Below are 24,777 nucleotides of genomic sequence, written 5' to 3' on the forward strand. Positions count from 1 at the left end.
GCCCAAGTGCCAAGGCTGTGAGGCTATGAAGCACCGCCACTTCAAATGATTTATTCAGTTGCTCAAATATAGATGATTACAAGAAGAATGTTTGTATTTGGCTGGAAAAGTGGTTCCGAAATGAGCCGAGAGTTTCCAATTGCTCATCGGTTGTGAGTTTTACTTTTTAAGATATATTAAAGTCATTCATGCTCAGAAAGTTGTGTGACTTTTAAAGTTAAAGGACCCTTAAAAAACGCATTGGAGGCAATAAAAATACATCTAACTAGGAAAAGCACAGTTTTATTTGTCTCCTGACATTTTGAAGGTATATTTTGGAGGTACAGTTTTCATCCAACCACAACAACAAAAAATATCTCAAATATCTCATTTTGAAAGGAAAGTCTTCTATTTTTTCCTCTCATCCAGGCACAATGATTTAAATCCGACTCCCAAGCTGCTGCCTGATAAGAGCGCCAAACCTGTTTTCCAGCTAAACCCAGAGACATCATTTTTGTTTTCACGTACTATCGCTGTTTGATGGAGTAATATGTCAGTGGGAATTGCCGATAGGGAGGCGGCAACACGGTGGTCCTGTAGCTGAGTGATTGAGCAAGGGACTAAACGTTGCCCGGGTGGAGGGCTTGATTCCCCTCCAGTGCCGCCCACACTGACAACGTGTGAACTGCAATGGTAAAACCAAGCCAGTCAGCTCAGGTCTGATGTTGACTGACTGGGGTCATGAAAGAGGACTCAAGTTAAATCCACAATCAAAAGACTTGAACAAAATTGCCTGAAACTAAACCTTGTTGAAACTAAAACTAAACCTAAAATAATAAGCAAAGTATTTTGACCTCAGTGTGAAGTCGATTGGATGAACGAGGACATTTTAGTTCAATCAGTCTTGATAATTTGAGGACCACAATTATTCAGCTTCTTACATCTTTTATTAAAGTGCAACATCTCACATTAATTGGTAATATTGATCCATTAGAAAGGAAGTCAATAATACACCACCTAACATTTCCACTGCAGCGCTACTGTATTTTTAGTAGCTGGTGTTTCCCTTCAACAACTTCAACCGCAGCATTATGTTAAATATGAGGTTTTTAATCCTGCTGTACTGCCAATAGTTTACAATGATTCAAGTGGAAACCTCTTAATGTTTGTGCACATGGTTTCTACAAGTGAAAATGAAAACACGTCTCCGTTACTGAGAGGTCTTTCTCATGCAGGTCTGACCAGACGGCTCTTTTCTTTGGGTTCGATTTGGGGCTCGGCGCTTGTTGCTGATCACAAACACCTAGGTATCATATAGCATTCATGAAATAATAACACAAACATAAAACCATTTCTCTTGAAAAAGAAGAAGGAGCTTTGCTCACAGCTTATACCTTGGAGCAAGATGTGCAGGAATCTGTAAGAAAAATACACCAGGAACATCTGTTTGCTGTGGGCTCTGGGGCCACAATGAGCTTCTGGGCCCTTCTATATTCTATAGGTTCGGGTTTTGACCAGCCTTTGTTATTATTGGCACGAGGGAAAACACGTTGTTACGATTCTTACCGCAAAGACTAACACAGTTAAGCGACACAAAAATGCAGATAGATGGGGAGGGAGAAGCATAACGCCATGGCCTCACTTAGGAGAGAGGGATGATACCATCTCAGACCATTGGCAGATCGTTGTGTTCCAATTGGGCCAGGTAGTCGCAGCAAAAGGTAAGAACCGTTAAACCTCCAGCGCCCCAAAGCTTAGTTGTAAAACCACTTCCTGTTTGTTGGTGGATATTTCCTAGAAAACAGAAAGAAGTAACAGTGTGTCCGTTTATTTAGACGGGAATGACTCAACAATCCGCGATGCAATTACACACAATTACATTTTATATATTTTTAAATGATAACGATCCAGTGACGGTGGCGTCTGTGAATGCAACAGAAAAACAGTCCAGAGAGGTTTGGAGCCGAGTTTATCAAGTAACCATTACCGACAGATTACACATGAATCACCATCTGGGGGATTTATAAACCATAAATCCAAAGGCTATTTGAAAAATGGCCAAGCCTTTGTATATATATGCAGTGTGTGTGTTTGTGTGCGAGCGCACGGCCTCTGGGCACATTGTGTTGCCGTTTTGGACGGCTGCCCTCATTCTGATGTCCCTATCGACTCCCTGGCCTACATGGCCAAGCACAGGCCTGTTTTCCACTGCAGGTCGATACAGACGCAGTGCTGAGGGGACAGCCCGAGGCTTACACACAAACACACACGCACACACAGATGCTCGCACTTAAACACTTACAAGCATGGGAACACAATAGTATCCCCCGAGGTCCAAGCAGTCGGCACGTTGCTCTAAACAGCAGCGGAGCGGACGAGGGATTAATCCGTCCGGGAGGGCGTGATACTGCTCCTTCTGACGGGATCTCCAGATTAGCGTCTCTTAATCCAGATGTGGGAAACGGTCAGTTATTAGGGGTTGACTGCTGATGATCGTTTTGGATTGAAGCTGATATTATATAACATTTGTCATGATAATCAAATGCCTGAACAATATGCCATGGATGTATCGAATGAAGTCTGGAGAGGAAAAGGAATGAAGTCCAAAACAAATGTTGGTGCTGGTGTCGTCACATTTAAAAGGCATCCAGCCATAATAATAATGCTACGGCCAGTAGAGCTTTGAAGCTATGGTAGCGGATGTAGCTGTTAATTAGCAGAGTAATTATCGTTTTAAAACATAATTAACATTATCACCTCTAATCCAAAAGGATCAGCCTCAATGACTGAGCCCATCGCTGGTCTGGATTAAAGGTCCGCTTCACTGAGTCAGTATTCCACGTCCATGAAGTTGGGTCATTCACCAGAGACGAATACAAGGTAAAAATCAGTGCAGCAAGAGGCCAAGATATCAAAACTCTCAAAACTTAGTATGCATCCTACATTTCCCACAATGCAATAGCATCTTTTTTTAGATCCTCCAGTGTCTTTCAAACTCCACATGTTCTTTAGCGCCGGCTTTTTCCCTCCAAAATGTTTAAGTCCCTCAGGCCAAGAAAAAGGTAACCCCGATGACATCATAGTGATGTCATCGGGGGGGATGCTCCTCCAGAACCACAGCCGAGTGGAATTCCTCCACAACCTCATGTGTAAGGTTGGTGAAGTGCCCAGAGTAACGGGGAGCGATTATATGAAGCTCAACAGATTTATTGTTTTAGGCGGCTGGTGAAGTATATTCTAACTGTAGAGTCATCGACATTCACGACCCATTTTCTCAACGCTGCTGCTGCCCGGCTCGGAGAGAATAAAAATCCAGACTGATGGAGATTAACGCGCTGCTTGTTCTTCCTCTTTCCTCTTGTGTTCCTTTCCTCTCCAGGCTCTCTCCTCCCTCCTCCCTCTCTCTCTTCACCCTAACAGCTAGAGCAGTTATTACTACTTAAAGTACTGCACTTGCTGACAGGGAGGTTCGTGGTTGTGTGTGTGTGCGTGCGTGTGTGTTTGTGTACTGGTCATGTGTGTATGTGCTGTAAAACACTGGTCTGATGGCTCCCGTGGGTATTTCAGAAGCTGCAGTCACTTCTCTAAAGTTCAAGCAATTACATTTTCCGACCGGGTGCCATTTGCCAAACAGTCTCTGGCTGTGTGTGTGTGTGTGTGTGTGTGTGTGTGTTTGCTTGTATGGGCATCTGTGTTTGTTTATTATGTATGTGTCTTTCACTTTAAAACCATATACTGTACCTCATACGTAATGATTCTTTGCAAAGTACAGGAAACGACAACAGAAGGTGTTGAATGAATAAACATGTAAATGTACAATGACTGAGTTTATATCTGCAGTCTGCTCATTTACACTTTTTGTGTAGCTTGAAACAAGTGTTGTTTTTGTCATGAGAACTTTTACACAGAACGTAAATATTACGCAGCGAAACAGCCACTTTATTTTGGGGTCCATGATTGATTTTTTTTAAGCTTTCGAACTTCAAATAAAGGCGTCACCCAATCACGTTGTGAGGATCCGCTGTATTCAAAATATACACTATAGTGTACAACAACACGGAGGCTCTGTAGTTCGAACCGAGACTTCAAACTTTATTTCTCCTTAAATCTTGACAAAGTCAGCGCAGACCAGATCTACTCCTTTGTTTCTTACCTTTCACAATAAAAGCCCTAGACGCAGACACAGTAACTGTTTACCAGAGGGAACTTAAATTCACAATACATTCACAATAGCTCAGACTACACAGCAGTTTCCCTCACACAGACTGCTCCGGGTCAATAGAACGCTGGTAGTTGGTCCTCAGCCTGAGCAAATCTATTCAAACCTTTTATTGAGAAAGTGTTGCAACTGTCACAAATATGCATTGCCGCTGGTATGAGTACTTTTAAAATATACACAGGTGAGGCAAGGGCAAAAAATACTGAAAAATATCATATTTCAAAAGCGGGAACCAGCAACTGTTTGGCATTGTTTGCTTGATCACTGACAACACATCGATTGTCAAAATTCTCGTCCGTCTATCACCTCTACCAATCAACGAATCACTGATTTTATTGACTTAACTACATACCACATACTGCTAAAGGTTCCTTTGGGGTTATAAAATGAAGATGTGAAGATTTGTGCCAGTGCAGTGAAGTGGATCTAAAACAGTAAATTCAGCAGTAAAGTCAGATTTTAAAGTCAGTAACACAGCACAGGGTCAGTGTACTGTGGGTAGTCAGAGGGATGTGTTCGGCATGCTGCAGTAGATCGGTACATGACTGGAATGTGTCTGAGCAGCAGCTTTTGTGTCGGCCTGGTGTAGAATTGCAGACTAGGATTGCACCAATATGTGCTGTCGAAGGCCAACGCTGATAATTCTGCATTGAAGACGACAAAAAGCGAAATTTTTGTTTCCGCCAAAGATATCTGAGTAAAAGTAGGTGGAAGGTTATTCTGGTCTTGTCGCAGCATGAAGCGCCAGCATGCAACAGTAAACACTCCGCAGTAAAACGCTGATTTTTGCATACTGTACTTGCACGAAATTGGATTTTTAATCGTCACATGAGAAGTGTTTCAGTTGTAATTGAAAACTAGTGTAAAATACCAAAGACGCAAATCAGCTCAAACCAATTTCCGTCTTAATTTTATGTCCCGATACACATAAGAGATGTTTTCTGCTGCAAGAAAACGCTGAATAAGAAAATCCACATTTTATAAAGTGAAGATAAAAACAGGGAGTGAACTCAGTCTGTTTAAAACTGTACTCACCACTTTCATAAAGCCTGTTTCTACATGCAAACGGCAGCTGTTTTAAGTCAAAATGCTCTGACAAACCCCACAGTACACCACCTGCTCGGCACCAAACAGCAGACAGACTCAGCTAGAGACTAGCTGGTGAACGTAGTGAAGCAATTAGCAGCTAAAGAGACAGTTACTTCCCTCAGGAGGTGGTGGAGACCAAACACGGAGCGAAAAGAGAGAGAATATTGGACTTTGGTACAGAAATAGGGACAAGCTGAAAATAAATCATTAAATGTAGATACAAGTACATAAAGTTGAACTCCTGATTGGTTGCTTTGGAAATTTTATTTTTCAAATCATATTTTTACCCGCCAAAATAAACTCCTTAAAAAATGAAAATAATGAGGCACAAAACTGTAGATTCAAACAAATAGTTTCGGGTTCGTTCATGCAACATAAAGTTAACATTAAACAACATGACCGACTCTTGTGATGTCTTTTAGTTGTTTGAAGAAGCTTTTGACTTCCAATGCTGCTTGGCTAGCAGTTTCCCCCCGCTTCCAGTCTTTGTGCTAAGCTAAGGTAACCACTATCTCTGTCCTGGACACACATAGATGAAATTGTTAGAGATTCTTTTCTTGTCTGTATGTCTGTATGACTGCAAACAAGTTTTTGTTTTCCTATCAGACGTTTCTGTTTCTTAAGGTGAAGCAACAGAAGAGTAACTTTTGCTAGTTAGCACCCAGAGTTGAGTTCAGCCTTTCTGTCTTTTGCGGGGATGGTCTGGTTGAGCCGAGTAGTGGTTTGGGAGATACAGAGCTGGATCTGCAGGGGCTGTTAAGTTTGAGAGTTGGAGTGTGTGTGTAGTGTGTAGTGTGTCAGCGAGCAGAATGGGCTGCCATAGGCCTGACAGGATGACAGCTGTCACCAAGGAAATAGAGAGAGGAGGAGAGAGGAGAGACACTGCCTCAAGGGAGCACACACACACACACACACACACACACACAACCTCTCTCTCTCTCTCAGACGAGGCCTGGAAGTCGTGCCTGTATTTTAGCATGTTTCCCGTGTGCAGCCATGTTTGTTTGAGAGCCGGAGAATATCTGCGGCGCGAGTATAATTGGTTTGTGTTTCGGTAATGTACACACTTATATCTTCACATCAGCAATTACAGTAAGTGTATTGAAAAGGAACAAAGAGACGGTGTTGGTATGTGTTTACAAGGTGTGTGTGTGTGTGCGCGCATGCTTCCCCTGTGTACATGTTGTGTGTTCTATGTATTGAGTTTGGTCTGCTTCATTAGTTTATATTGTAAAATCGATGTTGCCCATTGTGCTGCGACCTGCCTCGGTTCTTGTACTCTGCGATACGCTGGTGTGTGTGTGTGTGTGTGTGCCCAGTAATGGTGACCCTGGGGAGAGTCTGACACGGAGGGAGGAGCCCCCTAAGTGACCTGGAAAGCAGACCCATCCATCAACTCTTTCTCCTCTCAATCCTTTCATTCCCTCTCTGTTGTGTGTTTTTTTCTTCTTCTCCTCTTTCCTCTATAGGGCTATTACAGCAATCGCTGCTCTTAAAGCTGAAGCGAGGACCTATGTGTATTCGAGTGGAGTGTGTTTGCGAGCATTTCTGGGATGCTTCTTCACCACCACCCCACCCCCCTTGCCGGAGCATCGTGAGGTTATGTGTATTTAACCCGGGCTAACCAGCCCCGCTAAGCTTAATGGTCTCGGTAACAAGGATAGGAGAGGCTGAGTGAAACAGAAAAGGGCAGGAGACTAAAGAGTGAAGACAGGGATGAGAGGATGCAAACGGAGGGATGTGGAGTCCAGACAGGCAAAGGAGGAAGATTTAGTGCCGAGTGAACCCACCTGAGCTTAGTTACTCACATTTATGCTCTAAAATATATATTTTTGCTACTTTTTCTATCCAGATACTGATTGCGACACGAAAACAAAGACTGATCGAATACCGGTGCTCCCTTTTTTATTTAAATTAAAAATCTGTTTGCCTCACAGTGTGAAGCTGAAGATAACGTGAGGCTGTAACACGTCACTTCGCAATGAAAATGCATTATTTCACAGAGTACTTGTTTATTCAAAGTGTATTAATATTCAACATTGATACTGCACGTCATTCAGTGCTGAGTAAAACCCCGGCCAAGTGTGAAGTAGATCAGATGGACTGTTCCCGAGATATGTGACGGACACACACGCACATACAAATATTCCTTGATTCATATTAAATACACTGTAAACATGAGATAAGCTGCAAAGCGCCACATTGTAGCAGCTGTAAAGATTAACAGCATTGTTGCCTCATGAATGACTTAAAAAAGGTTCATTACTTATCAGAAATTGTTAATTTATTTCCTGCCGATTCACTTATTGTGTCGGCACTAATTATAAAGGAAATACTGAGCGTGTTATACGGCTCTGCACTCTGAGTCAATACGTGTATTTGAAGAAGTTTCTCCATAAACAGGACCAGCAGAGAGACGGAGTGCAGAGACGATGTTATCTAGAGACGAATCCTGGAGCGGCTCCGTAGACAGTGAATAATGGAACGCCTCCCGGGACACTGTGACAGCAGCCGGGGTGATTTTTCTCATTCACAGCTGGCAGTCATACATTCAAATAAAAGTCATTTGGATGGGATACCTGAAGGGAGAAATCTTTGAGCTCAGGTATTCAGTCACTAATTTAATATCAGCGGAATGGCCTCCAAAAAAAGTGTCACATCACATATCACATTAATTCAAATCTTGACGCCCGGATTTGCGGCTTAAGGAGGGAGTTGACTGTGATTGTAGATTTTGAAGTTAAAAAAATCACTGGAATGATCACTGGACTGCGTTATGGTGCATTCAGGGACTACGTGAAGTGAATATTCATGTTGCAGGACGTGGTTGGTAACCGCTATCATCTAGCAGCTTCAAGGAAAAAAAGAAATGAAGAATTGTAGTTCAGCAACCTACAGATTTGTCACCGTGCACTATCATGTGTTTTTTCCCGCCGGTGACGAATGTTAGTTTGTTTTGCGAAATAATGAATGTCTGCAACCTCCAGCCTTCCTCAAATAGGATGAAGCAGCGAGGAAAGAGGAAACGTAAATCATGGATTCTGCTGCTGTGCTTAGAAGCGGGGTGGTGGGTCTAACCTTTTTCAGCTGCTCGAATCATAGAAAATTATTGATATTCAAGGCCGATATTAGCCCTTATATTCTTCTCCACCTGTGATATGAAGGAAAGCTCACAATGTTCCGTTTGTTGACTCTAATCTCATTTTGATCAGGTTTCCTCAAATAGATGTTCGTAATAAAGCCCGTCTATCAGGAACCGGCTGTGTGTGAGGGTCAAATAACGGGAGCTTCCCTGCCACAGCATCTCTCCGGGAAGGATACCAATCAAAATCAGGATCACGTATCATCCACACGGCCGCGTTGCCTCTTCCGAGGAGGTGGGTGTGAGGCTCTGTGGAGAGGTAGGGGTTAAAGTAGATGATTAATCAGGGGGGGCTTTCACTGTGTTGGTGTCGGCGTGTGTGTGTGTGTCAGCGGGGTGAATGGGGGTCTGGCATCCAAGCGGGAAGGTAATGAGTGAAGCCACAGTGTGTGTGGACCTCTAGCCTCTGCAGTGGGGGGGGGGGGGCAAGAGCGGAATACAGAGAGACCCGGTTTCTCCCGCTGATGGCTCTGTTGGTTATGGATGAAACAACCCCGGCCTCTTTTTTTTAAGAGGCAGACCAGCAATGCACTGTGGGTAGCCGGGGTTATATCTCTCATCAGCAGCAGGGGATGCAGCCCCGATGTGATGGGTGTCATCTTTACACTTGAGAAGGTGAAAGGGGCATTTTTTTTGTTTGGCTAAAATAGTTAAATTTCATTCTAAAGGAACATGAGATCACACAGGAAAGGTTGGATCAGGTGAATATCTCTGACATCAGGAGATGCTGCTGCACAAAAGATCAGAGTTCCTACTCCAAGCAAAGAACGTTGCCAATCAAGCTGGTTGTAGCTTAGCATAGCTTAGCATCTTAGCATACAAACGCATACATAATAAAAAACACGTACGCTGCTGTTTAATTTGCATGCGCGGGAGCTCTACACACGCACGCGTGTATCTTATTTACAGTGATTTGGCTTCATTCAGACACTTTCGTTGCAAACATGCAGACGCATATTTTTGAGGACGTCGGCTGTAAAAGGATCCAGAGACTAAGACTACATTCACGGGCATAACGTCAACGTAATAAAGCTAAAATGTTAGAAATAGTCTGTAGCCTGCTCATTCACTTCTTTTAAGAATGCCTGTGTCGGGTTTTATTTTACTGCATCTTTCTTGCAAAATGTATATTTCTTGTATTTGTGTTTTGAGACAGGTTAGCTTAAAGATGCTATGCTGCTACCGTTCATTAGCGTACTTTTTGTTGTTGTTGTTGTTTTAGCTTCTGTTGTCTGCTTAGCTACAATTTTTGTGATTTTTTCTTGCCGTAATATTCTGAATTTTAAGCAGCACTGAATTCCAACGGCCTGGCTAATCAAGAACACCTCTATCAGCTGAGAAAGAACTGTATTTTTAAATCAATAGATTTGCTCCACCTTGTCTGTAATCAGCCCATCGAGTCAGTAAGCTTGAAAATTACTCGTGATTGCAGCGAAACCTCTCTGAATAGGCCAATCAAACTGCCACTATTTCTTCTCAGGGTGTTCAACAACCTGCTAATGTACAGATCAATGGGGAAAGTCACTCAAAGTGGGCTCGTATATCTGCAGCGCAGTGGATTTATGCAAGGAGAGTATGCAACGGCTGTGGATCAAATGTGGAGGGGAAAAAAAACAAAGAGATGGCGCGATGATGGACAAGATAATTTAAGAGTGAGGTTAGAGGGAACGTTTCAAAGGAAAGATGTCAGTAGTCACACCCCTCCCACCCCTTTTTATCATGAGTCGGGGCTTTTTTTTAGCAGTGATTTAGACGATGCCGGAGAGAACAGGTCACCCCAGTTGATTACCTCGCAATTCACAACGCAGGAGGTCACGCAGGAAGTTTGAGTTCACGCAAGCGGGAGCGCCCAAAAGGAATCCGCTGCGTTATTAACTCCCACCTGCCTGTTCTGATCTGTTCCCACTTGACATTAGCGGGAGAAAATGACATGCTTTTAGCAGTGGCTGCCTCATATAAGAGGGTTACCTCTTGTCATTTGGAGGCAAGTGCTGGTGGGAGCTGACAGGAGCCCCGCTTCTCCAGAATAACCTGGTTTAGAAGATGGAAGGGGAGGAGAGAGAGAGAGAGATGGTGGGAGGCGGGAAGAGATGATGAGGCGCTGTCTCCCTTTTAAAGAGAAGGGATATGCCACAGACGTTCTGCATTTTTTAAAAAGACTGGAAAGACTCGAGTATTCATGGACATCACACTATCTTTGAGTACTCCAACCTCACCCCAACCTATCCATCTTCTCAGAACGTCCATTGACAAGTTCATAGATTTCTGTAACCCCCTTAAGCTGAGGCTAATTGTAACCCTGAAGCTGCTATGTAGACAGTTGTCTACTGCAAATGCCTGCTTATCGGTTCTTTTTGATCATATTATGAGGAAAAAAAGACGATTAATTCAGAAAATAAATCAACATTGCTTTATCATTATTGTATGCAAACAAACAGTGATACAAGAAGTCCCAAAATCTTTAAAATGCGTTCGCAGCTGAATAATTAGCTTAGCGATTAGCTTTCCTTCATTAGCCTGTGATGATGATCAAACCTGCAGTGGACGAGGATGGACGGCTGCTCGACAAACAGTAGAAAACTGAGCATTTCTGCAGATTGATGTTCTGCTTGTTGGCCAAATGTTGTGATAAATTGCTGGTAATATAAAAGCCACACTTTGGATCTTTTTCTTCTCTCTGCCATGATATGTGTCTCACGCTGTACTGAGCCGGAGTCGGTGTGTGTGTGTGTGTGTGTGTGTGTGTGTGTGTGTGTGTGTGTGTCGGAGTAAAGCACAAAGAGACAGAGACAGAGAGAGAACCGATAGCAGAACCGCATCAATACTCTGGGTTTTTCACTAATTTAACAACCGGTTCCCGTTTCGAACCGGGTTTCAGGGGCCATCGTTCCCCGGGAATCCTGTTCAGGTGATGTCAATGAATGTCAAGGCGCATGTTTTATTTTCAACCAACCTGGCCAATCTGCAATGGCTGAAAGAAAACTAATTATATACATTTTTGAGTCCAGGTTTCTTAGGACAAGCTATTTGGAAATAACTCGACCAAAACTCAAATCCTGCCCCTGAAGTAGACTCTTTTTCCTCATTTCTTCTCTCCTTTTGTGCTGAAGTCTGAAGGTAGAGGAGCACAACACTTCAATCAATCCCGGCCCTAATTAGGCCTCTGCCTCACCTCGCGCGGCGTAATGATGGCGCGGCCACATAAAAAGCTTCCCTCGGTTGTTGTTGTTTTTTCTCCCCCTCCACTTCAAAAAGCCATCTCCCTCGGCGGACCACCCCGCCATGATTTAGCAGCAGGTCTTTAGGTTTGTTTGTCCTCTGTTTTGTTTAGTCATTAAAGTTGTCACACTCTGTTTGGATCAAAGCGGCTTCAGGAGCGGCACAAATTAAGGTCCTAAATATTAGCGGTGACACCTTGTTAATGGGATGGAAGGGAAAGCAGGAAGGAGGGGTTGGAGCCGGGCATGGCTGTATTTTTTCTTCGGGATGTGAAGCCCTGACGGCAGCGTTTACGTTACATCGAGTTGTGGTTTTCGGTCGACGGTTGGTGTTGTGCACTTGGCAGCGGTGGTTGTAATTAGGAGTGCTGGCTCGGTCCTGCAAGATGTTTTTGCCGGTTGTCAGGGCGGTGGGTTAGGTGGTGAGACGTGATTGACGGCGAGCGGGCACAGCGGTGGGCAATATGGCGGCTGTGGTCGGCCAAGATTGGCAGGCGGCTCTGTGTTAGTGCTTTTCTGACTGGCAGACATTATAGCCCTCTTATCTGTGGTTCTCTGGGGTGCTTTCATACAACTACAGTGTGTGTCCGCTATGATCCATCTGAGTGGTAGTTTTTCAGCCCGGCCGGGGCGGGGCGCACAGATGTTCTGACACACTTGCACACTGACGGATGGATGGTTGTGTTTACCTTCTCACAAGTGTGTTTAAACCAAGACAGGGGGGCCCAAAACCACTCACAAATCATTCCTCGGTGTCGGGCGCACAAACAATCCACAGAAGAGACGCACACTAATGAGAGAAGTTACAAAGGTTTGCTTTTTCTTTCTTTCTTTAATGAGAAGGCCACGGCTCTGTTTCACCTCCGCTGGTAAACAACAACTCGCTGAACTTTGTGTGTGTCTGTGTAAGTTAACGTTATGCTGAGACGTTGTCTTGCATCCCACATTTGCCTGGCTCAGTTCGCTTGTTCGTATTGTTGTCAAATTCCTTCACGCACACACACACACACACACACACACCCGCAGACACACACGGAAAACACACACAGATGCTCACAGCCAAGTCAAATCTCAGCTGGCCAGACTGACATTGAAGGCTTTTAATGCAGCTGTCGTTGGTTAGTCGTGCGCACACACACACACACACACACACACGCTAAGTCATGAATACACTTTCACAACAAATACCCAAATGCACAGAGCTTTGAGGAGTGTGTGTGTGTGTGTGTGTGTGTGTGTGTGTGTGTGTGTGAAGGAGCGGTGACACTGCAGTTAGCGTTAGCCCACTTTGCCATTCCCACGGCATGGCTGTCAGCCTGCGCTTAGCTTAGCGTCTTCATCTGCAGAGGATTAGCATGCAGCGCTAGCCGGCGCACACGAGCTGAGCCTCCCCTCTCTGATTAGGCGTGATGCATTCGAAGCCTCCACGGGGAGAGAGGAACGCCGCACACTCCGCCGCCCGGCACATCAGCTCATTGTGTTAAGAGGTGTGTGTGCGGGATGTTAAGCAGATGTTTAGTGAATGCAGCTTAGTCGAGAGCGGGCTCGGTTTTTAAACGGCCTACACAAGTCCACGGCAGCGGGAGCAGGGCCGCATTCACACAGCAGCACAGTGTCCACGTCTGGTTTTGTGTTATTGAACACCGGTCTAACTTAACTCACAGAGACATACCTGAATTATAATACACCAGTTCAGTGAGTTTCAAATGAATACATTTAGAGCCGCCTGCAGTGATAAGAACGACTTTATGTCTTGTCATTGGAAGATAATTGGCCCTGGTGCTACAATATATGGCCTAAAGGTATGTCAACTTAACACCTGCCTGAGATTATTGGACATCTCATTCTAAAACGGAAACCATGAAACAGCCTTTACTCTTTTTGGAAGATTTTACTACTTGATTTTAGGTCCTGGCTGCAGGGACTTGCACACATTTTGCATCGATATCGCCCACATATGGAGGCGATTGGGCATTCGAGTTCATCCTGAACCCCTGTTCGGTACCATATGGAGCCGGTTGGCCAGATGTTTTGTTTTTTTATTGACCCTGAGCTAAGTCCCGCCCCTCAAACCCAGACTGGCCAATCATAGTCAGCTCTGCTCCATACACTCTCATGCAGTGGTTTCAGATGTTCTTCATGTTCAGGCTGGTTTCGTGGATTTGAAGCTCGTCATGGTTAAACGTGGTGTAAACGTTTATTTTCCAAAAGATGATATTAATGCAGGAAGTGCAGTTAGTGACAGTGTGGGCTGCTGAATATACATCCACACCTCTTGTGCTGTAGTTTTCTGGGCTTGTTTTTTTTGCCCTTCGTGTGAATGAAAAGCTTGTGCTACAGAACGGATGGTGCTGGTTGTGAGTATCCTGTTATGGGAATGGAAGTTTAGTCTGTCTCAGGCGTTTGGGGAGCATGTGAGGAATCCCAGAACTCTTTGCAGGCCGTTTTGGAGAAGAGAGTGCACTGCAACAAGTCCCCCGGGTGCTCATTATGGAAAATGTTGCTCTGTGAAACTCTAAAAACACGCGCATACAACCCAGATGTAGACGGGGATTTTCTCTGTCTCACATGGTTCAATCACGTAATTCGGGTCAAGGGGTCAAGTCTTTATTCATATTCCAGCATATGGAGTTCTTGCATCATCGTAATGGGAAGCATAGATCAACCACAGTTGCAGAACTGAATCAGCATTTGCACAGTAATGTGTTATCGGTTCCTGCTTTTTGTTATCTGCAGCTCGATTCCAATATTACACTGTATGTTGAATTATCAGACATTCATATATCCTCCAATCAATTACAGCTCAGCACACCACGCCCAGCAGCTGCTTCAGACGGCTCACTAACGCTCAACTTTCACCGCCTTTCCTGCCATCTTCAAATACATACATTTGCCCACCGCTCTTCCCTGCTGTTGTGTTATTCTTTGTACAATGTGTGTTGGGGCTGAATGATCTGAATCATCAATGTTTATTGGGAGGAAATGTTTAGATTCTTTAGTAATACCAGGTAAAAATACAAGTTAAAGTCACTGCGTTCAACATGCTACTTGAGTAGTACATGTCACCAGCAAAATATAATTAAATGATCAGAACTAGAAGTACTCATTATGCAGAAGGATCCTTTCAGAGTGTTAAATCATTTGTTTTGTTTCATGCACTCCAGAATGATTTGTGCACACTTATCTTGTGCAACAAGATAAGAAATGGCAATTCTTCAGGACTTGAGGGGCTCCTTTGTTAGTGTTGTTGAAGGGGTAGTTACAACTTCTTCCCCCTCATTAGTGCATGACGACTTCACGTAGCTTTGCACAACTCCAGCCTGAGCAGCAACGGAACCGGAAGCACCTGTGTGGTATGCAGGGATAGGAATCTGTGATAATGCATCGTATTTTCACAAAAGCGTTTCTAATCATGATCCTCGAAAGTCTGCGTAGGGATGAGGAGGGGATGCTCAGCACAGGACTTTCACCCAGCAGACCGCTGTTAGTGTCACGTGTGAAACCAGACGCCAACGTTGACTTATTTTAATTCATGCGTGGTATACTTACATCATGTACCAAGTTTTTTCGTTTTAAGCCAAACATTAGCAATACTAAACATAACCAAGAAGTTTGTTTGGTTTCGATTCACAACTTCTATCGCACGTTTAATTTCTGAAGGAAAATACATTTCCCTCGAAAACGTAATTTAGAATGCAGTTTAGTTGTTCAGGAACGTAATTTAATAGGAAACATGGTTGCATATTTTATAAGTTATGTGTTGTATATGTAAAATCTAATTAACTTGCAGCAAAAAAAAGAAAGAAAATAGAACAATATTTCTCTCTGACATGTAGTGAAGCTGTTCTATAAAGTTTGATGAATTGGAAATATTCAAGGATAATTGTATTTTAGTAAATGTACTCCACCCCTGCCTATAAGAAGCATTCAGAAACACAGTTTTATAGCACGTCTTATAATTTATCAGTAATATCTTGTCCGTCGCTGCTCCACTTGAAACGTAAATGGTACAAACAGGTTTCACAGTTTCTTGACAAATATGATTTGATGTGAATCTCCTGAGAGAGACTGAAGTGTAAGAGGAGGAAAAGCAAAGGGGGGGGGGGTCGAAGAGGGAGACTTAGACAGAGAGAGAGGGTGGGTGGTAGACGGTTCCCGCAGCACCCTTGGGTGACGTTCGCCGCGGTTTGTGTGCGCCGCAGATGAGTAATGGCTTCTGACGTGCGCGTCTTTCTTGTCTCGTCCTCCATCCGTTTCATCATTACACGCCATCAATCTCCCCGTCAGGCCCCTCTGTGCCCCTTCTCTTATGCTATCTCCCTCTCTTTCTCCCCCCCTCCCCCCCTCTTTAACCCCAGACAGGCTCGTTCTACATTGTCTGCAAAGTCCTCGGGGTGTTTAACTCCTCGCCGCCACTTCTTTCTCTCTCTCTCTCTCTCTCTCTCTCTCTCTCTGCACCGAAGCATTGCTCTGTTTCTCACCTGAGCCCCAGTTTAATTTCACTGTGAGAGCGGCGCTCACACACTCGATCATTCACTCACCTAACACACACACACTCACACACCGACTCTCAAACAAACACGGTTCGTGCACACACACACATGCACACACTCGAAAGGAGCTGTCAAGAGTAATGGTGTTTAGTGTAATGTACTGTATGGCCGCTGTAGCCTCTGCTTTCTCAATAGGAATCATTATAGAGATTACATAATGGAGGTAATTTTTCCTCTGCCCGTGTGCAGCGCTGTGATGGCAGTACAAAGTGTTTGGGAGGCAGGAGAAGCCCTGTTAGCTGTAGCTGAGGAGTAAATGTGTCTGGTGTAGCCTGGCTAAATCAGCGGCCGTTAGCCTCCCTCCCCTCTCTACAGATCCATGCCTATTACTCTTAACAAACCAGAATGGATCCGGGCTATTGATCTGTTGGCGAGGGAATGCTCTCTTTTTTCAAACGCACTGGAAAGGGAGTAGGCCGTACACGCGTCGATGCTGAAATGCTCATGCGGGAAGTGGAGAATGTGGATGAAGCGTCCTCCTGTGTTACAGCACGTATGATTAAATCTGACGGGACTTGGTGTTAATACGTGATGTGGCTTCAACAGCCAGGGAAATGACTTCTCTACGCTCTTAAAGGAGTAGAATCCGGTGAGCATCAAATGCTCACCTCGAGTCCAGCGTCATGACAGAAGGCAGCTGTACTCGGATTGGATTCACAGCAGTTGCAATAGATTCCAATAGAGACCCAGAGGCACTGTGAACTCTATCAAACTGTTCTGGAGACAGTTCTTAAGAAACTGATAGATGCAGCTTTTCAGATATCAGTTCAAAGGAACAGACAGTTTTGTTCAAATACATTTAAAGGTTTGAATGTCTTTTTTTAAGTTTGCATGCTTGTTCAGCACCTTGAACATAATTAGAATGTTTTGCGTACGTAAATATTGCAGCGGTCTCCAACATCAGCGGTAAACATTCGGTTACTATAACGATAACAAATTCTAGCATGACTAAATGTTTAACAGTAAAATGAATATTAACTCAAATTGAATTAGCAATCAATTCACCATTTATTGATGATGGTTCATGCCATCGGTACTTTTCAAAGCAGCAGAGTCTGTGATCCCGTGTTACTGTGTTATTAAGTCACAACCGGACTGTAACTGACTTATTCCATTTGAGTCCGTCGGGTCTAAAAAGTCCTCCGACGTGCTCCCGGCTATAGCAAGAAAATTAAATTTGCTAATTTGAAAGGGGCGCAACCAAATAATAATTCTGGGATTATAACATATTAATGTTACCGAAGAGCACGGCGGACTCTTTGTGTCACTTCTGAAATGAGTAATAAATAATGTGTAATACCGCCTGGTTTCCCGGTATGACGGCGTAATTGACTCTCCTCCATGGTGCTCCGAGGTCATTCCCTCCCCGGTGATGATTCATGTGTTCGCTAATTGCTCTGACATCATCCTTGTTGCATACACTCACTATCTTTAACACACACACGCACACACACACACTTTGCTTCCTCTCTTGGCTCGGCAGTAGGCAAGGCTGCCAATATTGTATTTACATTAAATCTTTGTAATTTGATAGACCCTGAGGACGGAGTTCGCTCCAACATCGATGTGGCCGCACAGGTGTCTAACCTTGACTCCTCACCCAGCATGGCTATTCATAGGCCATTAATTAGAGCAGTATCCTCCCAATTAACACACTCGCTTGTTTCTCTAGCCACGCACACACTACACAAACACACACACACTCTTCTTGCACTCCACTCTCTTCACGTTTGAGTTCCGTTTAATGCGCCCTGTTTGATTTGCCCTACTAAAGTAATGAGTTTGGAAAGCAGACAAAAATTTTGAAGTGTGTTTTGGAGGAGCCTCGGGATAATTTGAAGTCCCGGGGCTGGGAGTGGAAGTACACTCCGTAGCTTCACGCGAGCGCTCGCACACATATCCGCACGGGAACACACACTGAGCGTTGTTTGTCTAATGTGTTATGGGTCTGTTCTCACAATTTTAAATGTTCTTCAGACGACTCAGGCAAAACAAAATCAGAGAAAGAAGTGATTTCTTTTTTCTCCCAGTAGTCTTTCATTCAAACCCAAAGTACCAGCTGTGTTTGTACTTGTAATGAACAATTGTTAATTATTCGCAATGACTCGCTTTATCTTCTGAGAGGAGTTGTTTATTTTGTTTTGTTTATTAATCTCAGTCAAGTCCCAAGTCTTCCTAAAACAAGTCATGAATCGAGTCTCAAGTTTTAGTACAAGTTTTCAGTCCAAAACAAATCTTAAGTTTTGTCAAACCAAGTCTCAAATCAAGTCCTTCGTCAGTTGTGACGAGTCCAAGTCAAGTCTCAAGTCTTCTTAACACTAGTCCCAAAATGAGTCTCGAGTCAGTCGTTGCAAGTCAAATCTCAAGTCTCAAGTTCATGAAAGTACTTTAAGTCTTAAGACACGTTTAAAGTCAGTTGTGACAAGTCATCAACAAATCTTAAAGTGTGTCAAAACAAGTCTCGAGTCGATTCTTCAGTCAGTCTGATTCAGATCTCAGGCTTTTGAGGTCAAGTCACAAGTCTTCATCAGCAAAGTGCTCCTCCATTGTATGAGTTGGTTTCTGAATGCTGACCATTAAAATGACACGGCATGTGACCATCGTACTTGTCAATACAATGGCCTTATAATTAGGTACATGAGCAGCAGTGCCACGCAAGGCTTCCCTTTTGATTTGGATCCGGTCTCCTAACATGACCAATATGTGCACGCTGAAGTGTGACAGATTTTTCAAATTGAGCCGTCAGCAGATGGAGATTAAAAGTTAAACCTGTAAACAATGCACCGGGAGTAGATTAACAGACACAAACCGATTTGTTTACCAGGTAGAAGCAGCTTATTCACAACAGGTATAAAAAGATAAGACTGCTTCTTCAGAATTAAGAGATAAAGAGGAGTGCAGTAGATTAGGCCGAATAAAACAGACCCGCATTCATCCGGCGTTGTCTAAACAAAAACAGCCGTGACTGTGGAGTCCACAAATACCACCGCAGCATTTTTCCATTACATTTCGCCCTCGTGCCAAAAAAAATATTTGCCAGTTACATTACAGGCACTTAGGCGCTGGATCGGCACCGCGCCCGCTTTCCTCATGTGGTTCACATGAAAACACACAAACTAACTCAGAATCCAAAATACTGTCAAACCCAAACCGTCCCATCAGACGAAAGCGCTGCCGGGGCCCCCACAAACTGCTAAATATCAAACATCAAGTGAAAAGTTGAGTGAGAACAAATGATATATTTGGCGAAGGCTTGGTCCAAACCAGAGGGAGGATGCAGATGAGTCTCCCTCCTCCTCCTCCTCCTCCTCCCTCTTCTTCCTCGTCAGCATTCAAACCTCATCTTGAACCAATATGGGGTGTCTGTTAGCCTGCAGGAAGGAGAGAGAGAGAGAGAGAGAGAGAGAGAGAGAGAGAGAGAGAGGGATGAAGTGCAGAAACAGTAGATAATGGGTGAGGGCTGAGCGGGAGGGTAAGAGAGGGCGAGAGAGAGTAGCGAGAGGGAGGGAGACAGAGAGAGATGGTTCATTAAACATTTAGAGGGATGGAGAGCAGACAGGCCTCTCCATTTCTCCCCTCTTACTGTTCAGCAGATAGGAGATTGAATGTAGGTCTGCCTGTGCACCGAAATACACCACTGTTAGTGCATCGTATATTCGTGTGTGTGTGAAATCCCAGCTTGTCCCCACAGGTCTCGATAATGGCCTGGAAATGTAACAGCACGACCCTAAATATAGCAACCTCAGTCATGCTGTAACGCTGCGCTTAATCCCTATATCACACACACACAAACACACACACACACGTACGCATGCAAAGACAAACACGCAGAGTAATGCAATTCCAAGGTTAGCCAAAAGGAATTACGTGTTAGTCGAGCTTACCCAACGCAGTGTATCCGCCCGCTCCATATGAACCGGGTTGTATTTACCCTTGTACACACCTCTGTGCATTGTCCCATTCAGCACGGTTCCCACTCATGCATCCTAATGGCCCCGGAGAGCCGGGGAGTCTCTGCTGTCTGTTATTAGCGGAGCAGCACAGATCAATGGGCTGTGGGAGCACATCCCCCATTCAGACCCACTGAGCCGTGGCTAACTCCACAGCTAAAGTGTTTGCTGGTATAGGAAAAAAAAATATCTCCGAAGTGGGGAGGCGCACCTGTACCCGCCCTCATCCTTGCTTCTACGGATATAAAGCCGAGCTCTAAAGCCAGTGAGCAGCGAGAAGACGACCGTGGACGAGAGATGAGAAGTCGCACAAATAGGCCTTTGATGTGGCAGTGTTTAGGTCGAGAGGATAGGGTGTTAAAGGGCTGATTTACTCAATTTACCCCCCAAAACATGTCAGACTTTCCTCTAGTGATATCTGGATTTGGGTTCTATTCGTCAGCTTTTGAACCCGTCTCTGATATTGCAGCTGCCACGACACAAAGAAGGTGAAAGGGATTTAATTTGTTGTGCTTGACGCATTTGAAACTTGCACTCAAAGATTTTAAGAGCATCTTTCCAGAAGCAGTGTCCCTGATAATCCGCTGACCAGTTTTTTCTATGAGAGTATAAAGAAAGACAAGTTAACTTCAAGGCCAGAGAGCAGGAAGTAGCTTTCTCTGTATTTGACACGAACACTTTAAAGCTGCATTAGTCAATATTTTTGATATTAGCATTGACTCTGTGGCTGTCATGGTTCCAACATTGTGAAGAGTTGTTATCCAATGCTGCGGTTTTATGGAGCTTTTTAGCCTCTTTTACCTCGTTTTGTGGCACATTTACTGTCTGGTTGAGTCTCACCAGTCTCATCCGTCCTGTTGCTAACTGGCCAACGTAGCGAAGCATTTAGCAGCCAGATATTTGCTCTCTAGTCATGTTAATGGTCTTCCATTCATCAGGTAGATATAAATATGTCTCCAAAATAAATGACAAACATCCATCCATCCATAAGACCTTGAGAAGTGGTGCTAGCTCTATCTGTCTGCTTGTTTTGGTGTTTTTCTGCCTCCTGGTGGCCAGAACGCTTCACATACTGGATACTGAGTCATGCATCTGATCTGATGGGTATCATACGGGTTTATTTGTTCCATGACTATTGCAGAATTGATCGATACAGCACAAGCTGTGTATGGGAAGACTGCTGAACTGATGCATTTTGTTTGAATTATTCCCAAATATGCACTTAAAGTGTTTTATTATTTTGATTAGCATCATTATTGTGTGGAAAATGCTCTTATTATTCCCCTCGGTGTGAGTCTGTCTCCTGACTGCCTAACTGCGTTTTGTAGAGGCTTTTGCTCTCGCTTATATAAATGCGATTTCTGAGAAAAATGCTGACTTGAAACCCCCCCCCAAAAAACAGATTTAAAGATACTGAATACTAGCCAGGAATGCCAGCGAGATGCAGTCTACAAAGTGTCACTTCTGGCTCTCAAAACCCTTTGTGTTGATTTGACAGTGTTTGCATCTGGGATCTGGAATATATGCACACACACACACACACACACACACGCACTTACACATGCACACACTCCATCAGCATATGGTTTCCCTCCTCAGACAGACTGTTGAACAGACTGATCCAGGTTTGGTTTTGCTCTCGAGGTCCTGACCCCGTGATGGAGGGCAGAAGGGAAAGGAAAGGGGGCCTGATGCTGTCGTTTGGATTGTTACTGTAAGGCTCCTCCTCCTTTCTGCACACACACACACACACACACACACACACTCCTCAACCATGTGTGTGTGTGTGTGTGTGTGTGTTACGAAACATACAACCATATTGAGCCATCTGTTCCAGGGCTAATTCGTATGCATGACAATGTTTTTCCAACCCATAAAACCTAATGAAAATGAACACCCCACCCGCCCTAATATCCCTTAATGCTATCACTCGCTCTCTGCCCCGCCCTCCCCTCCACCCCCCAACCCCTCCTCCTGTACAACATTACAGGCATAATTACACTGTAGTGGGCATTAGCAGCCCGTCTTCCAGAGGCCCTTTTCAGTCCAGGAGGCAGGTCCAAAGATGTCCTGCTGCTCCGCGTCAGTGATCTGTCAGCCCGCTGAGATCCAAGGCCCTCCCATACCTCCTATAAAATTGGCTCAGAGTGTGTGAATTGTTATAATTTTATGGAGGAAAGCTTTTGGGAACGCGGCGCTGCAATGTGCAAGTGATTTCCTCCTTAATGCTTATGGCACGCTTCAGAAACCAGACAGGCAGAGAGGGACGGGAAGAAGGGAGGACGGGATATAAAGAGCTAAAGAGGCAATAAATGGATGAATTAAGTGACAGACAGAAGTGTTGAGGATTGGAAACAGTATGTATTTAATGAGTAATTAACCAATTAAACCTCACATCTATGTGTTGTCAAACACACAGGGAGATAATGGGATTCAAAACAAGATTTAGCAGGTGATGAATTCCTGATTCATCAGTAAAACCTGAAATGTGCACAACACTGTCTTATCAAGATTAATATGCATCTCTATCAAAACTGAACCAAAGAACTACATGTGCAGTTTGTTGGACTTTGATTTGAGACTTCGTTTTACAAGACTTGAGACTTGACCTGAGACTTGTCTCCATAAGATCTGAGAATTGAGGTGACACTTGGTTCACCCAAACTTGGCACTTGACTTGGATTTGTCTTGAGAAGACTTGAGACTTGTATTAACATGACTTGAGACTGGTCTTGTCTCAACTGACTTGAGACAAGACTTGACACCTCTTGAAACCAGACTTGAGACTTGACTTGGATTTTATCTTGGTCTTGACAAGACTTGAGAATTGACCTGGAGTCGCCCTTAAGGAGTTAAAATATGCTCTGGTGTTCATCAAGACATTTGTGTTGGCTTCTATTATTTCTGAAATAAAATGATACACGTCATATTTACAACCACTGATGTCTGTGTTGACACTGCAACATATCGGATGTCCCGGCACAAAAGTGACAGAGTGAAGGGAGTTTGAAAAAAGATAAATACAAAATGGCAGGAAAAGAAAGAAAACAAGGTCTGAAGGGAAAAAACGAGAAGAGAGGAGTAAATGGACTTGGCAAAGCGTGGCTTCGTTCACATGAATCACAGCAGGGAAATGCTGGATAGCAGCCCGGGTCGCTCGGTGCAGTCTGTGTGTTGGTGTGTGACGCCGCGATGAAGAATGTGGACAAAATGCCCGTGTTGTATTGTGTATTTAAAGGGTGCCTGAGGTCAAACATGCTGAGTTGCAACCACAATGAAATGATCTACTAGGGAAATTACAGTAAAAACAAGAGCTTGCAGATGCTGTCAGACACACGGAAAACACTGCCCTCCCATGTTGCCCAATAAGTAGGTTTCCTCCAGCTGTCTGTCACCAACATGAGGACCATTAATGGTGGTTTATTTAAAGGTTCAGAGGCGGTTATTGCCAGTCCACACCGAGCGTCCTCGGAGAACAGGCGCACCTATAACTGTGCAACCACGTGCATGTTTTATAGTTTTTATTGGGCGTCGTACATGAAAACAGCAGCCAAGTGCTAATAGAGGTGATATCCAGGCTTTTGCAACCTTTGTGCTGCAAATGGCGTCGAGAGCTCACTCACAATGGGATGTAATTGTGCCGAAGCCAGTTTTCGACAAATGTACTCGCGCTGTTAAATCAGTTGTGTTTTGTCGCTGGCAACTGACCGCCTTTTTCTCTCCCCCTGTCTCTCTGTTTCTCTTTGCCTCTCCCCTCTGTCCTTAATACCCCATTTTTCTGTCTCTACCCTGTGGTTTTTCTGCTCAGTCGTCCCCTTTAGATGTGTCACAACCGATGTGGGTGAACACAACGGGAGGATTTATTGTTGGAGCACGGCAGTGGAGGTGTTACGTGTCGTACAGGTACACAGTGTCCAGGGTTAACTGTACAAACACACACAAAGACACACAGCCAACGGGTGCTCTTAAAGGCCGCGGTGGCCGGCGTCTCAAAATCTGGGTTGTTTGAATTGAACCGGTACCGATCAGATTATGATCCCGCGACCCTTCCACCCCCAACGTCCGCTTGGTTGGGTGGAGTTGTTGGCCCGTTTCGCAGAGAAGCATTAGTCAAATGGGCCATCATCCCCGTCGGCGCGTCAGATGATGACTTTTGGCAGAATGCAGCCGCAGCTAGATGCCAGACAATCAGAGCCGCTGCCATTTCATCACGCGGGTGTGCACGGCGCCGCGCGGCCGCGCACGCAGGCTCGCACCGAACACACAGGCTGTTTCTCATTAAGCCCGCAAACATGAGCGATGGAGTGAGAGAAACGGCGGGTGATGAAGGAGGAGAGACGTGGAGCTGACGGCTTTTTTGTTTTTTTAGGCAAAAGATAAGAGAAGAAGAAAAGGGGGGGGGGGGGGGGGGGGACAAAAAAGAACAAAGAGTCAAGGGGTTAGAGTGCCATCCAAAGAGACGCCCGCCTACCCAACACCCAGTACCCTCACCCCATGCACCCTGCCGACTCTGCTGTTCCCATAGCAACAAGACACGGAGAGGAGGAGGTGGGGGGGTGAAGAAGAGAGGAAGTGTGCTAAAGATTAGGGTGGAATTTTGCTGCTGCTGCTGCCTGGATTTGACCAA

The 24,777-nt window shown here is 44.5% G+C and overlaps 1 protein-coding gene across 17 annotated transcripts in view; it reads left to right on the forward strand.

The window, feature by feature from the left end:
* The window catches only part of celf2 (cugbp, Elav-like family member 2), a 166,943-nt gene that overhangs the window by 69,377 nt on the left and 72,789 nt on the right, over nt 1-24,777 (forward strand). The window contains exon 1 of one of the 17 annotated variants that reach the window (XM_031858813.1): nt 11,173-24,053. The exons of the other annotated variants lie outside the window; for them this stretch is intronic. Within the exon in view, the coding sequence (XP_031714673.1) occupies nt 23,986-24,053 (68 nt within the window). The 5' untranslated portion in view covers nt 11,173-23,985. Of the gene's footprint in view, nt 1-11,172; nt 24,054-24,777 lie in introns of those variants that run through there. 17 annotated transcript variants of the gene reach the window in all.

Source organism: Anarrhichthys ocellatus, unplaced genomic scaffold (assembly GCF_004355925.1).
Source record: "Anarrhichthys ocellatus isolate YVR2014 unplaced genomic scaffold, GSC_Weel_1.0 scaffold21, whole genome shotgun sequence".
NCBI lineage: Eukaryota > Metazoa > Chordata > Actinopteri > Perciformes > Anarhichadidae > Anarrhichthys > Anarrhichthys ocellatus.